A 15,000-nucleotide genomic window follows, 5' to 3' on the forward strand; every position below is an offset into this window, starting at 1 on the left:
AAAAAGACGCATTGATTAAAAAGGTTTTTAACTTCAGAGGAAGCAGCCGCGGGAGGTGCGGCGGCCTCTGCCCTGATGTCCCAGAAAATCGCGTTTTTTCTGGCCTCCATCCATTTCTTGGAAAGCTGCAGCGTTCACCCGCAGGAGCCCGGCTAGCTCAGTCGGTAGAGCATGAGACTCTTAATCTCAGGGTCGTGGGTTCGAGCCCCACGTTGGGCGGAGTTTATTTTCCTTTTCCCTCCTCACTTACCCAAAGCTGAGATTTTTTACCGTTTATTTCTTATAATTTTAAAACTATTATTCTTTTGCTTACATATTTTTATTGTCTAAACCTTTAGTCTTATTTCATTATTTGTTTTAAAATTCTTTTAATATTTATCATTATTATGTTTATTTATCTTATTAGATAAYTTTTCATTTTTAAAATATTATTCCAGTTTTACTGGTTTTATTCACCCCATTAGTAGTAAAAAACCCCACAATGCAACAGAAAAGAAACCCTAATCAAACTGAGATAAACCCAAAAATTTGGAAATGAGGGATTGTGCCCTAAAAAGAGGGGGTTGTGCCATAAATTGGAGGGTTTGTGCACTAAAAATAGGCTTTATGTCCTTAAGTGAGKGGTTGTGCTCTAAAAATGAGGGGATTTGCCATAAAAACGGGAATCGTGCCCAAAAAGGGGGCTTTGGAACTTARGTGTGAGGATTTGAGCCCTATAAAAGAGGGTTTGTGCCCTAAAAAGGAGAGGTTGTGCCCTAAAAATGAGGATTAGCTCGTTAAAARTGAGGATTTATGCCCTAAAACGGAGGGATTGGATCGACACCAGGAATTTCACGCTCGGGAAGGTCCCGGTACTGTCCGGACAGCTGCACAAACACCGGGATGGGGTTGGCACCAAAGGCCTTGGAAATAACCTGGAGCAAGGAGGCAGGGGAATTCATCACGTCCTGTCGTTAATTATTCCTGTCATTAATTAAGGCCGTGACCATGCAGATGAAATCCCCGGGTCAGGGTTCCATCCCCATTTCTATCCCCATTTCCCAAATCCCCGGGTTCCATCCCCATTTCCCAAATCCCCGGCTCAGGGTTCCATCCCCATTTCCCAAATCCCCTGGTCAGGGTTCCATCCCCATTTCCCCAATCCCCGGGTCAGGGTTCCATCCCCATTTCCCCAATCCCTGGTCAGGGTTCCATCCCCATTTCCCCAATCCCCTGGTCAGGGTTCCATCCCCATTTCCCAAATCCCCGGGTTCTATCCCCATTTCCCCAATCCCCGGGTCAGGATTCCATCCCCATTTCCCAAATCCCCGGGTCAGGGTTCTATCCCCATTTCCCAAAGCCCCGGGTCAGGGTTCCATCCCTATTTCCCAGATCCCTGGGTTCTATCCCCATTTCCCAATCCCCGGGTTCTATCCCCATTTCCCAAATCCCCGGGTCAGGGTTCCATCCCCATTTCCCAGATCCCCGGGTTCTATCCCCATTTCCCCAATCCCCGGGTCAGGGTTCCATCCCCATTTCCCCAATCCCCGGCTCAGGGTTCTATCCCCATTTCTATCCCCATTTCCCCAATCCCTGGGTCAGGGTTCTATCGCCATTTCCCAAATCCCCGGGTTCTATCCCCATTTCCCAAATCCCCGGGTTCTATCCCCATTTCTATCCCCATTTCCCAATTCCCCGGCTCAGGGTTCCATCCCCATTTCCCCAATCCCCGGGTCAGCGTTCTATCCCCATTTCTACCCCCATTTCCCAAATCCCCGGGTTCTATCCCCATTTCCCAGTCCCGCGGTACGCGGGTTCTTTGGGCCGGTTCCCGTTTGGGATGGGGGCACAGAGGGACTCCGGAGCCCCGGAACGGTGCGGCCGCCGGGGGTCACCGCGTGTCCCGGTGTTTGTCCAGCTGCTCCCGGGCATTGTTCCCCGGGGGCGGCGTCTCCCGAGGGCTCCGGGGTCGTTCAGGCCCCGAGGGCAGCGCGGGGATAAAGGGAGCGCGGGGCGCCGGCGCCGGGAATGCGGAGGGAGCGGAGAGTTGGGTAAGGGACCCGCGCCGGGGCTTTTGGGGGATTTGCCGGGCTGTCCTTGGGCGCTCCGTGTCCGTCGGTATCACCCCAACATCCCTTCAAACTCCCGGGGAGCATTTATAATATTTGAACATATTACATATAAAATATATTAATACATCATATAGAATAATATGTAAATGAATAGATAAAATATATTTCTAGTACTTAAATATGTCCTGTTTTATAACACATAAATATGTATTTAATATTTCCACATAGTTTCATATTCTATACTTTGATATTTACGTTCTATACTCTTATTTTTATGTTTGGTAAAATCGAAACTAATTTAGTTATTAGATAATTAGACATTTTACTAACGCACATCCAATTTATGTTTTTAGTGTAAAACTCCCCGAGCAGGCCCGGCTAGCTCAGTCGGTAGAGCATGAGACTCTTAATCTCAGGGTCGTGGGTTCGAGCCCCACGTTGGGCGATGTGTTGTAATTTTTCTCTTCAATAAAATCTGATCTTTTTTTTTCTTTTCATGGACCCCAATCCGCTTGGTATGGGTTCAGTTACCAGCGCCGCGTCTCAGCCCCTTTGGCAATAAAGTGCCTTTTTTCCTCGTTAAATAATTTTATTCCCATGGGACGTTCCTGCCCTGCTAATCACAAGCACTAAAATCACCAGAATTCCCCATATTACAGTTTCTAAAGATTATGTCATGATGCAAACCATGCTTTTTCGGCTCATTTTTCCCCAAAAGGCACAAAACAAAAGCACCGGCAGGGTTGGGTTTTTTCCCCCCACCCCATCCCAGGTCTGAGCACCGAGGGAGGGAACTCATCGCAGCAATTAATTAATTAATTAATTTAAATTTAAATTAACTCATCACAGAGCCGTTCTCATTCCAGGGAGCGCCGGGCTGGGCTGGGAAGCGCCTGGAACTCAGGACCTGTCCCTGCTCCACGATGAAGCTGCTGCTGCTGGGGCTGAGTCTCATCCTGTGCATCGGAGTCGGTGAGCAGGGAATAAATCGGGTTTAATAACGGTGGCACCCCCAGCGTCATCCCAGCGCTCAGGGCAGGATTTTCCCCAGCTCTTCTCAAAGTTGATCCCATTTTTTTCTGCTCTGCTGCAGCTGAGGCACTGCGATGCCACGTCTGCAAGTACAAGATCCCCTTGGTCGGGTGTTTCCGGGGCGCCAATGTCACCACCTGCGAGCGCCGGGAGAAGTGTGCCCTCATCAAAACCACCCTGGGTGCGTTCGCTGAGGGGTTCCTTTGCTTTCCCCATCCTTTCCTTTCCTCCAGGGAGTTTCTCCCTGTCCCTGGAAAACCAAATTGCTCCTGTGGATGGGTGAGGATGCGGCCATGAAGCTGCTGGGAAAGGGAGGATGGGASGGGTGGAGTTCATCCTTTCCATGGAGGTTGTCTTAAAAAAGTTTCAAAAAGTTTTTTTTAGGACCAGGCTAGGCTTTCCCTCCCAGACAAGTGGAGGGGGGGAGGAGGTGATGGTGTGTGTTTGTCTCTGTGGGTGCCTCCCCTGAATTAATTTTTCTTTTATTTAAACCAAACTATGACCTGATTTCGGGGGGGGGGGGATATTTCAGAGCTTGTTTTCCCACCAAATCCCAGACTCTGAATTTTTACGGGGTTTGTGGCGTTCTCCTCCCCTCTGTAGGAAAGGTGACCCTTTATTACCAGCAAGGCTGCACCTCTGCCCTGAACTGCGGTCGGGAGAGAGCATCCGACGCCGAGTCCCGCCTGAGCTCCCGCTACTCGTGCTGCGAGACCGATCTSTGCAACGAGGAGTGGGGCGAGGAGCGCACGGACTGAGCCGGCAGGACCGCGACCGGGACCCCCACGCGCTCCTCGACTGAATCCCAAATGCTCATCACCCGCAATTAGGGAGGGTGGGACCTGCGGGCCTCCCGCTGTGCACCTTGATTTGGTCTCAGCTCTAAAATAAACTTTCAGGCTCGGCACTGGCAACTGTATGTGGCTCGAGTTCTTGTTTCCCTGCTTCAGGCAACCTCTCCTGTTTCCAGCTCTCCAGACTCAGCATTCCTGGTGGTCTGGGAGCAGCTGGTGGCCCCGAACATGATCCTGACACCCAAACCCCAAGGGCGAGCCAAGGAGCTTCCTCCTAGTCGCATCTTGTTTTTTTTTTTTTTTTCCTGCAGTGCAGGTCTGGGAAGCTTCTGGCTGGGAATTTTAGGAGAGGAACATCAGGGAGYTCCTGGAAGCCTGGGGAAATAAAGGATTTATGCATCCAGTAGATATTCATTGATCTATAGATTTATAGGCAATAGATATTTATCTGACAGGGACTCRCTCTGCCTTTTCCTTTTATTTCCCYCTGTTCCTGTTCGTTTGGGTGTCCCAATATCTCTTTACCTGAGCAACACACCTGCGGCAGGTGGGAGATGCCCCACAGGAGACGTTTCTGTCCTTTTCTTCCCAAATAGGAGCAGCAAGATGGATTTTTTTGACCGTTTTGGAAGAGGGGTGAAAAGCTCTGCTCTTTCCCGAGCTCGGCCGAGCCTCTGGAAGGAGGGATGAGATTTCTGAAGAGGGCTGCCGAGACCCCGCGGAGAAAGTCCGGGCTTGGGGACAGCTGAAGGGAGGTGCTGGAAACGCGATCCTGGCGCTGGGAAGGGAAAAGAGCTTTGGCACAGAGGAGAGGAGCAGAGCCCGGGAGAGCGGGAACAAAGAGGAGGAGGAGGAGGAGGAGGAGGAGGAGGAGGAGGAGGAGGAGGGAAAGACCCGGTGGGTGCCCAGGATAGAAGCAATGGGGGAAGGGAAGGAATGGTAAGTGAGACGGGAGGGGAGTGGTGGTGACGGAGGGAACAAATGGGGCACCCGAGGGCCGGCAAGGACCCGGAGCTCGAGCGGTGCCGCGATGTCCGAGGCGGCCGCAGCTGCAGCCGCCGCTGGTTTCCTYCGCCAGAGCTCGGCGGAGCGGCTGCCACGGACCCCGTCCCGCTGGGACCCCGCGGCGTCCCGGCTCGCCGCCCAGCTGGCCCCCTCTAGACCCGTCCCGACGCAAAATTCGGGGCGATTCGGGCGATTTGACMGGACGCCCCTTTCCGACGCCTCCGCTCCGAGGTACGCGGGGGCAGCCGGGGACACGGGGAGGGGTTGGGATGCGCTGGTTCCCTCTGCCCCTTTATTTCCTGCACTCCACCTCCTTCTCCTTGTTTTCCCCACCGGGCTGCCTCTGGCTTCTGTCCGGGGCTCKCACTGTTTTCCTTGGCTGGTTGTGCATCCCTGGGTTGGGATGTGGATTTACCTCCAGTTCACAGGCACCACCTCATCCTTTCTCTGTAGAAACGTGAGGAAAAATGTGTGGGATAGGAAAAACATACACGGTTGTGTTTATTTACAGATCAAAAGAAACAGAAGGTGGGAGAGACGGAATTCCCCTTCCATAGGCACTGACATAAATATATAAAAATAGATTAAAAATATAAATATACATATGAAAAGATGCAGATAAACATGCGCAGAGATGGTAGTGCTCTGTAGGACAATTCSAGGACTGGTTTTGCTCATTAATTCCTCCAGCAGGTCCTCTGGGGTTGGGATTTGTCTCCCTGTAGCTCCAGATGTGTCCAAGATCCCGACTTGGAGGTGTTGGATCAGCAGGGGCTGGCTTTCAAATCAGGAAAAGAATTTATGGATCAATCGATCTGATTTCAAGTCCTCATTAGGAGCAGACAAATTGCTCTTCAGAGGATTCCACATTTCCTACTCCATGGTAACTTGAACCTCTCCTCCCTGAGCTTGATCTTTATAGATTCGGGAAACTCATGCACAGATCTTGCTAAGGGCTTTCCATCCTCGTGTATTCCCTTTCTCCTGTTGCTTTTTATGTCCCTTGATGAGTTCTGGAGCTCAACCAGGTCATTTGAGTCTCCAGCTGAAGTTTCAGGGATGAAACAGAACTTTAACGAGGGCTCAGATGGTTCCCTGGATTTGAGCCTGGAGCAGCTGCTCCGCACAAGTCCCAGGGCTCAGATTTAGCACCAGCTCAGCCACAAATCAGCGCCACCCAGAGCCAGTGACACCTCAAACGGGAGTGTGTCCCAAAAGATTTTCTTCTTCCYATCCGCCCCTGCTGAAAGGTTAAAAAAAAAAACAAAAAACCAAGACACCAAGGATTTATGGGGATCAGAGGGCAGTTTTCCTGATTTSCTGCGTGTCCCCCAGTGCCCAGGTCCCGATCCCTGTCCCGGAGAAACAGGACACTGCAGGAGTGACCTCGGGCAGCGGCCGCTTTCCTGGAAGAGCACCGCCCCCGGGGGCCGGGTGCCCGGCATTCCTGCTCCAGCCCCGCTGAAACCATTCCTCACCCGCAGGAGAGAGGCCATGGCAGCCGTGTTCCTGCCCGGAAACCTCCAGGACGAGGCCACTTGCTCCGTGTGCCTGGAGTTCTTCAAGGACCCCGTGTCCATCGAGTGCGGGCACAACTTCTGCCGGGCGTGCATCGTCAAGAGCTGGAAGGACCTGGAGATGGATTTCCCGTGCCCGCAGTGCCGGGAGGTTTTCCACCAGAAAAGCTTCCGCCCCAACCGGCAGCTGGCGAACATGTCCGAGATCATCAGCCAGTTCACGCTGCGCGGGGCCAAGGGCGCCGAGGAGGACGCGCTCTGTCCCAAGCACCGCGAGGCGCTGAAGCTCTACTGCAAGGACGACCGCAGGAGCATCTGCGTGGTGTGCGACAGGTCCCGGGAGCACCGGCCCCACGCTGTCGTGCCCGTGGACGAGGCGTCCGAGGAGTACAAGGTCTGTTTGTCCGTCCGTGCGTCCCGCGGGAGACTCACCGGGGAGCTGCGTTTGTCCCCGCGGTGTCACCCGGCTTTGCCCCCGCCTCGAACGCCCTCCGGAACAGCTGGCGATGCTTCCCAGCCTCCCAAAAAGCTGGGAGAACGCGTCCTCTCTGGACGAGCGCGCCCCTCTCCTGCATTGCCGTGCTTTCTGGGGTTTTCCCAGGCACTGCCTCGCGGGGAGGGGAACAGATAACGCAGCCAAACACCCGCGAGTAYTCCGGGGCTGGGAGGTCTTCCAGAGATGAGCCAAGTTGATTAAAGCCGGGCCGAACTTCGCCTGTGCCAGGAGCCGGTGTGAACAGAGCACGTCTCGTCCCCGGCATCCGCCCTTCCCTTTTTTGGGGGAGGGGTTCTGGTGGTCCTTGGGGCCGCCCGGCTTGGGCGGAGTTGAGGCAGAGGGATTTCCYGGTGAGCGCATCCCTTGTTTTCTTCCCTGCGCATCCCACTTAGTAAAGCGCAAACCCTGCAGGCAGAGGGGCGAAATGAAAGAGAGAAAGTAACACCGGTCACATCCYCTTCCTTTGCTCCCAGGAGAAAATCCAGGGGCGCTTGGATTTCCTGAGGAAGGAGCGGCAGGAGCTGCTGGAGTTCAAAGTGAACGATGATAAGAAAACCCAGGAGTTGTTGGTATGTCCCAGGACAGGGTGGTTGGGAAGCCTGGAGGGGGTGAGGACCCTGTGGCARCAGAAAGAAAAATACCTCATCCCACTGAAAATAATTCCTCTCCCAGACTGTCACCTCCAAGACAAAAGTAGTTTCAAGGGGCTCATGTCCCCCCTACCTGGGCCAAAACCCTCCGAGCTGCCCTGGCCCATCTTGCTGCTCTACCATCGCTGGGGTGTTTTTAGCACCTCTGCAATTGCCTGTTATTTTGGTGGCTGGCAGGGTTAGACACAGTTCAGTCTGCCCCGAGCCCTGGGGTCAGGAACSATGCCAAAGGCAGAGCATGAAGGGCCCTTCTTTGGGGGCCCGGGTGGACCTGCTGGACCTGTCCTGAAGGATAATGTGGAGTGAAGCAAATGAAACACTTCATGGTGCCAAAGGATGCATTTCCTGGAGCAAAATGTTCCTGTTCACCCCTGGCACTGTCCCGGAGGGCGTTTGGGGTGTTTGAAATGGCAAATGCAACAGAAACTGGAGTGGTGGCAGAGCTGAGGAACGAGAGATCCCAGTGGGCAGGGGTTTGGCTCTCCTATGCCCACTCTTCCCAAGGCTTTTGTCTGGGAATGCTACCTGCTCTGTCTGCTCATTCSTTCCCAAATGATGGTTCCCAGTCCCTCCAGGCCAGCACTCCAAATTCCTCTCTCCTGTCAACCCCTTTTTGCTGTGTTTCATTTCCAGAAAACCATCGAGAGTGAGCGGCAGAAACTGCTCTCGGAGTTTGAGCGGCTGCGGCAGTTCCTGCATGACCAGGAGAACATCCTGCTGGGGCAGCTGGAGAAGATGGAGAAGAACATCTCCAAGAGGCAGAATGAGAACATCACCGACCTCTCCAAGGAGATCACGCTCCTCAACAAGCTCATCACTGAGCTGGAGGAGAAAATCCAGCAGCCCATGCTTGAGTTCCTCAAGGTGAGATGTCAGGTCTCAATCACCACTGTATTCCTCCTTTTTCAATTTGTTTATGGATCCTGTAGAGGTGTTTTGGGATAAAAGTCCTTTTTTTATTCTGTCTTTAATAAGTGGATGGTACAAGGAGGTGCCCCAAGCTCTCTCCAGCTTAAGAACACCCTGGAACAGAGTGTCCTCTTCAACTTTAAAAATTTTTTTCCTCCATGAACTTGTCTCGACCTTTCTAGCACCACCAAACCCTTGGTTTCAGGGTGTTCCGAGCTGAGTTAGACCAAGCTCTCCTTTCCAGTCTAGGAAAGCAACCCCAGGGTGCCCAAAATCCTGAAATCCTGCAGCTCTTCCCCCCCTCAATGGCAGGAGGGCCACGGGTGACCTTTGAATTGAGCTTGTTTTTATGAAATGGAGCAGATCGTGCTGGTGGCTCCCCCAGASCTGCACAGGGTTAAATTCCCTCCCGGGCTGCATTCCGGGTACTGTCAATATTTGCAGATTGTTTCAGGACTCAGCTGTGGGTGGAAATTCACCCCACGTGGTCTCTGCGCAGGCGGCGCTGGCACCCACGAGAAACGACCCATAACAGCTGGTGTTTTATTAAAAAGCAGGTTGGGAGCTCTGGGCTGGCTCCAGGGTCCTTTCCCAGCCCCCGGGAGGTGCCTCTGGCTTTGTGTGGAGTTTGGAATGTGTTTGGAGGGCACCAGAGTGAGAAAAAACAATGGCTCAGTTCGGTGTCTGTTTGCTGTGTTGCAACTTTATCGAGCACATTTGAACCTTAATTTACCTCCATAATCCACCCTCCCTGAGGGAGCATCATTCCCCCGCCCATCCCAGGGTGGGATGAGATATCCCAAGCTTTTCTTGGTGGTGATCAAACCATGGGAGTCCAGAAGTCACGGAGACATCAAGGTGCAGAACTGTTCAGGTTGTGTCAGGGGCCTCGGGCAGGTGGATGTTGCCAGGTACCTCCTGCCCCTCAAGGCTTCGCATGGTTGACAGGGCCCTCCCAGGAGTGGGAGAGCAGCAGGGAGACCCCARAAACATCCCTGAGGCTGCCGGGTTCTCACCTGTGGGTTCACAACAGCCACGCACCGGCAGAGGAACCACAGAGCTGGAAAACCTGCTCGGAGCAGTGGGASAATGGGAGCCTCTGAAGGCACCTTCCAGCCTAAATCCCAGCACATTCCATGGGAACAAGGCCGGGGATTTGYGGATGGGCCACGGGGAAGGGTCCCCCTGAAGCAGCCAGGTTGCAGAGAGTGGGGTGGGATTTGGAAGAAGTGTCACCTGCCAGAGCTGGAATCCTGCTGGCTGCATCCACCAGGGATGGCCATCCCAGATGGGTTTGATGAGTGGGAATCGCTCTGGTGGGGACAGAGCATGGGGATTTCACTCAGTCTCTCTTTTTCCTTTCCAGGATGTGATGGGCATCATAAGCAGGTATGGAATTCTGCTCTCCCTGCTGCCTCCAGGCTTTCACCCCTCCCCATCCCTGTCTGGAGGTCCATGTCCACAGTCCACGTGCCAGAGGGAGGCATCAGGGAGGATGGAATTTGCCCCCTGCTCTTTGCAAGCCCTAAGTCTCTTCCAGCTTTTTGGAAATCTGATTTTCACAGTCTTTTTCMTACCAGGCAGCTTCTTCAAGAGTCAAATGAGAGCAGAAACCCCAAATTCCCTTATTTGCTCACACACAGTTCCCTCAGCACAGCAGTTCAGGCACCACTGAGCTCCAAAAGTGACCTTGGAGGTGCAGCAGGAGCGGGGGGGAGGGGGATACCCAAGAAAATGCCCACATCACCCCAGAGGAGCCTCAAAATCCGCACCTAAATCCTACTTTCCTCACCCCAAGGAGAGTGAAATCCCAGCGGGATCCTCTGGGGGGTATGGGGCAGGAGCATCAGWGGCAAACGGAGATGGAAATAGGGAAATATCAACAAATCCCTTGTTTTTCCCTTCTTCCCCTGGCAGGAGTGATGATGTGAAGTGCCACAAGCCCATCCCCGTCTGCACCGACATGAAGATGCACATCTGCAACTTCTCCCTCAAGACCGTCATCCTTGAGAAAGTCTTGAAGAAATTCCGAGGTGGGTGGAAAATGTTTAAAAATAATCCCTGGCCTTTGCTGGTGCGTGGAGAGAGGGGTGGGAATGCCAGGGATGCTGCTCGAGGGTTCCTGGGCACCGAGATAGGTCCAGAAATCACAATGGGGAACCTTTTCCTTGTTCTGGAGCTGGGCACAAGCAAGAGGAGACTTGTCCTCGCCAGGCTGCTGGGGAAGGAAATGTGGGGCTGTTTTAAAGAGGGGAAACTCCAAGCATGAACATCAGTTTTGGTGCAATAAAATCTTTAATTTCAAGGAGTTTTGTGCTGAGATTGCCAAGCCCTGCACTTGCAGGAAAACAGAAAACCATGAGATGGTGTTGAGAGAGCTGGAAAGGCAAAAAAACACCAAAAACAACGGCTCTAGAAGAGAAAAATATGAATAATTTCTAAATGGAAATTACACYGTCAGATGAGAATTGGCTTAAAGTATGTGCTCAAGGCTTGGAATCTCTTCAGGCACAGATGTGGTAGGGCACAATAAATATGGTTTAAATAAATCCTGTGTTTTCTTCATGCCCAGAAGGGCATTTTTAATGAAAATTAAATATATTTAGCAGGGATTCTCCCTTGTGACATGAACAAGTAGGAACTGGCGCTCTTCCACCCTCAGCTCTTGCTGGTGCTTTGGTCCCCTAAAGGAGATTTGGGGTGTCCTTTTCGTCTCTCTGGGTGTCACCATTCATGTTTGTCTCTCCTCCTTTTCAGAACAACTGCAGGATGAACTGGGAAGAGGTGAAAAAGGTAAAAAAGATGATATTTCAGACATAGCACCCAGAGCAAAGACTTGAAATTGTGGTTGTATTTCGCAAAGCCAAAGAGAAAGGGACAAAAAGGAAGAAGAAAAAAAAAGGGAAAAGACAYTCTAGATTTCTTTTTTTCCCCTTAATTTCTTCTCTCTCGATGATTTCCAGATCCAGCCTGCTCAGCTCCAGAGCTCAAAGCCGATTTTTCTAACTGACGCCGGGGATCTGACAGCTCAGCCAGGTCCTCTCTGCCTGTTTGCACTTAACAAACCCACAGATTTGAGCCCAAAAAGCCATCCCGAGCCACAACTGCCCCTTAGTCTGCCAAATTTGTTCTGCTGGGCTCCTGTTTCCCCTGGGAATTGGGATGGGGGGCTGTGAGCTCTGGCATCCACTCCAGTGTGAAGTCAGAGGGGTTAATTCCCAGCGTGATTTGGCTGATTTCGGAAATTATTTAAAAATTTAAATTAAATACCAGCAGAATTTAACTTTTATTTTTTTTTAAGCTAATTAAGAGTTTAACTCCTTTTCATAGAAGAAGTCATGAATTTGACTGGCAAAYGAAGCCCACAAGTTTTTCCATGCTGGACGAGCCCCCAGGAATGGGCTCTGCAGGAATTCTGGAATCAGCCTCACCCCTCTGACCTCACCTTGAGATTAAAAACTGTCCCCCYGTCCCCCTGCCCGTTCTCCTCCCCCTGATGTGAGGGTGCCCAGAGCAAAGTTTTCTGAAGAAAAAGCTCGTTTTTTTTGCACGGGGGTCGCAAAGGAGGACAACCCATGGGTTGGACCCTTTCACAAACAATGCCTGCCCCCCACCCCCGCCACCTCTGCAAATGCCAAAAGTTGGCAGAARACACAAGGAGGAAGGTGTGACTGCCATGGAGGAGCCAAAGGCCACTTGCTGCATGCCCAGGGGGGTGGGTGCATGTGCAGAGGCGTCACTCGCTGTGTGTTGTCCCACGGTGYTGTGGTTGAACCTCAAACCCAAATCCTGATGGTTCCAGGAGCTGGAGATGCCTGAGGAAGGAGAAGACTTTGTAGATAAGAAAGATTGGCATTGATGTAATCAGCTCATTCCGACCTGTTTCCCCATGATTTTGCTGGTGGGATTGGCAGTCTCTGCTGAAGGAGATGCTGGTTTTTGGCCACTCTCCCACTTTTGGGGAGGAATTGGTGCTTAAGTTTTGAAGGAAAAATGATCTCAGCCTTCCCTGTTCTTGTTATAACTTTCCCCATCTTTACGAAGTACCGTGAAGCTTTTAATCACATTGTGACTTTTTTGGGAAATTTTTATGCCATTTCCTGATCCAAAYCTGTGAATTTCGTACCTTCTGGTACAGCATCTGCCGTGTTTTAGCTCCTGAGGCCCCATTTTGAACTGCCCACTAAGTGTCTCATGGGATCCTGGTGACTTTGCTGACTACAACCACAATTTGAGGTCGCTCATTGCTTCCTCTGAGCCTGAGTTTGGAAAGGGGAAAAAAAGCTGATGGGACTGAGCTGCACCTGCATGTTTGGTTTGAGCTGCTCCAGGTGGAAAGATGCCCTTAGGTCACAGCCCACCTGTGTGTGTACAAGCTAGAAACCAAGATAAAAAATCAATTTATGTGGAAAAAAGTTCTTGATCTAAGGCCCATCTTTGCTGTCAATAACCATGAATTATCTGCATGTGCTTTTATGATGTTCTTTGCTCCTGGTGGCCCCATGTTGTTGCCACCCTATTTCTCGCCAGCACCAGCATGAGATCAATAATCCCACCCGCCCCAAGGGAATTGGGGTGTCCATGGGGGTGTCAGTGTAGGATATCCACGTGGGCGGGGGTTATTGGCGTTGGATGGAGTTGCTGTGGTCGGGATGGGGTCATTGGGGCTGGGGTGGGATTATTGAGGTCTGTGTGGGTTCAGAAACTGATAACCCCCACCCTGAATTGGGCTTTCCATTGCTCACACCCTTGCTGAGTCCCGACCACTGTCACCGCTGTCCCCAACAGAGGACCTGACCCTGGACCCCGACTCGGCCAACCACCTGCTGATCCTCTCTGCTGACCTCAAGAGCGTCCGGATGGGCTGCAGGAAACAGGAGCTGCCTGACAACCCCAAGCGCTTCGACACCAACTCGCGGGTCCTGGCCACCACGGGCTTCGCGTCGGGGCGGCACTACTGGGAGGTGGAGGTGGGGCCCTCGGACGGCTGGGCCTTCGGCGTGGCCAGGGAGTCCATCCGCAGGAAGGGGCTGACGCAGTTCTCCCCCGAGGAGGGGATTTGGGCCGTGCAGCAGAACGGGGGCCGCTACTGGGCCGTCACCTCGCCCCAGCGCACCCCGCTGTGCCTCAGCCACAAGCTCAGCCGGGTCCGCGTGTACCTGGACTACGAGGGCGAGGAGGTTTCCTTCTATGACGCCGAGAACATGCAGCACATCTTCACCTTCAATGTGGCCTTCCAGGAGAAGGTGTTCCCCCTCTTTTCAGTCTGTTCCACCGTCACCTACATCAAACTGTGCCCCTGATGTGCCTCGGGGAGCGCTGGGAAAGGGCCTGGGCCCTGGACAAGCTCAAAGGCTCAAATCAGCCTGGCTGGTGGGACGTGGGCTGGGGGACGGGAAACCACGTGGTCAGAGGAGCATCACGAGGAGGGTCCTCAGAGCAGTGGAACCAGGGAGATGTCCAGTGGTCCCCAGAAACTGTGATTGCCAGCTTAAAGTTGTGGTCACCAGTTGGAAGGTTGTGGTCACCAACTCAAAGATTTTGGCCACCAACTGAAACCCAGCCCTGGACCAGCTTAGTCGGTGGGCGAGAAGGAGCCCTCCGGATGTTGGTCATGGCTCTGAGTCTGACCCAGATGGGGGTTYAAGGATCAATGTGAATCTCTGGAGTGTCTCCTCCACCCCTTTGGAAGCACCAATGGCTGGGAAATGGAATATTTATGGGGTGAATGACCTGTGGGAAAGGTGGGATTGAGCAGGAATCCTCAGGCATCCATTCAAGGCAAAGTACCCCTGGTTGGCCATGTGAAATCCAGCCAGGTATTTTCTGTTTTCTTCTCCCACCTGGGGTAATAATTGTCCCCCAAAAGCTGTTTCTGGAATGTCATCAGAGCTGCCCGAACTATCCCAGGTGACCACTGGCCACCAGGTCTGACCTGTCCAGCGYGGAAGGGGTGCTGTGGGGTTTTGGCTGCTCTCCCTGTTTGGTTCTCCACACACGGCTCCTCTGGAAAAGGTTAAAAGGTGCTTTTTTTTAGTGATTGTCCTGAGCAAGACATACTTTTGTCCCTGTGGTGCTCCTGTGCCTAGGCCTCTGTGTGGACAAATGTCCCCAAAACACCCCTTGTGGTTCTCGTGTTTTGCATGGATTATGGTGCTGAATCTCGTGTTTCCTCAGGTTCTCAGCAAAATCCCCTGCTCATGCTCATTTCTCGTTGCTTTTTGCCTGGAAGCTCTCGGTTTGCCAAGGAGCTCACGCTGAACTTGCTTTTGCTTCGTCCACTCCGGTTTTGCAAAAAAAAAAAAAAAATAAAAAGCAGCTTTAAAAAATAATGAGTGTCTTCTTGCCCAAAGTGCTGAAAAAGGGGGACTCTGGGGTTGGTCAGCTTTTGAACCTTTTCCATAAAATACATAAATTCTTTTAGAAAATACAGACTTGGGGTGAGGTGGGAAGGTTTGTTTCATCCAGAACAACAGTTCCTCAGTGGTTTGAGATGAGAAAAAGCAGAGGCATCCCAAATTTTCATCTGTTGGGTTGATTCCTACC

General features: G+C 52.2%; 1 protein-coding gene and 2 non-coding genes across 3 annotated transcripts; all 3 read left to right on the forward strand.

Moving 5' to 3' along the window:
• Nucleotides 1-146: 146 nt before the first annotated feature.
• TRNAK-CUU (transfer RNA lysine (anticodon CUU)) lies at nucleotides 147-219 on the forward strand. Its single transcript has one exon. It is a non-coding gene; the product is annotated as a tRNA-Lys (tRNA).
• Nucleotides 220-2,423: 2,204 nt separating this feature from the next.
• TRNAK-CUU (transfer RNA lysine (anticodon CUU)) lies at nucleotides 2,424-2,496 on the forward strand. Its single transcript has one exon. It is a non-coding gene; the product is annotated as a tRNA-Lys (tRNA).
• Nucleotides 2,497-5,047: 2,551 nt separating this feature from the next.
• Nucleotides 5,048-14,770, forward strand: TRIM7 (tripartite motif containing 7). Its single transcript, XM_057387193.1, has 8 exons — nucleotides 5,048-5,113; nucleotides 6,367-6,793; nucleotides 7,369-7,464; nucleotides 8,179-8,409; nucleotides 9,821-9,843; nucleotides 10,372-10,487; nucleotides 11,212-11,247; nucleotides 13,243-14,770. Exons 2-8 carry the CDS (start codon nucleotides 6,377-6,379, stop codon nucleotides 13,755-13,757), a joined length of 1,434 nt encoding a protein of 477 aa, XP_057243176.1. The 5' UTR covers nucleotides 5,048-5,113; nucleotides 6,367-6,376; the 3' UTR covers nucleotides 13,758-14,770.
• The last annotated feature ends 230 nt before the right edge of the window (nucleotides 14,771-15,000 follow it).

The sequence above is a fragment of the Malurus melanocephalus genome, unplaced genomic scaffold, assembly GCF_030028575.1.
Source record: "Malurus melanocephalus ecotype Western Australia unplaced genomic scaffold, MMel_1.1 scaffold_1155, whole genome shotgun sequence".
NCBI lineage: Eukaryota > Metazoa > Chordata > Aves > Passeriformes > Maluridae > Malurus > Malurus melanocephalus.

What these genes read in the sequence shown, in the direction of transcription:
- TRIM7 (XM_057387193.1), top strand. Translation starts at nt 6,377, where the DNA reads ATGGCAGCCGTGTTCCTGCCCGGAAACCTCCAGGACGAGGCCACTTGC. An exon ending in AGAAAACCCAGGAGTTGTTG is followed by an intron (nt 7,465 to 8,178) that starts GTATGTCCCAGG and finishes TTTCATTTCCAG; the next exon opens with AAAACCATCGAGAGTGAGCG. An exon ending in ACTGGGAAGAGGTGAAAAAG is followed by an intron (nt 11,248 to 13,242) that starts GTAAAAAAGATG and finishes TGTCCCCAACAG; the next exon opens with AGGACCTGACCCTGGACCCC.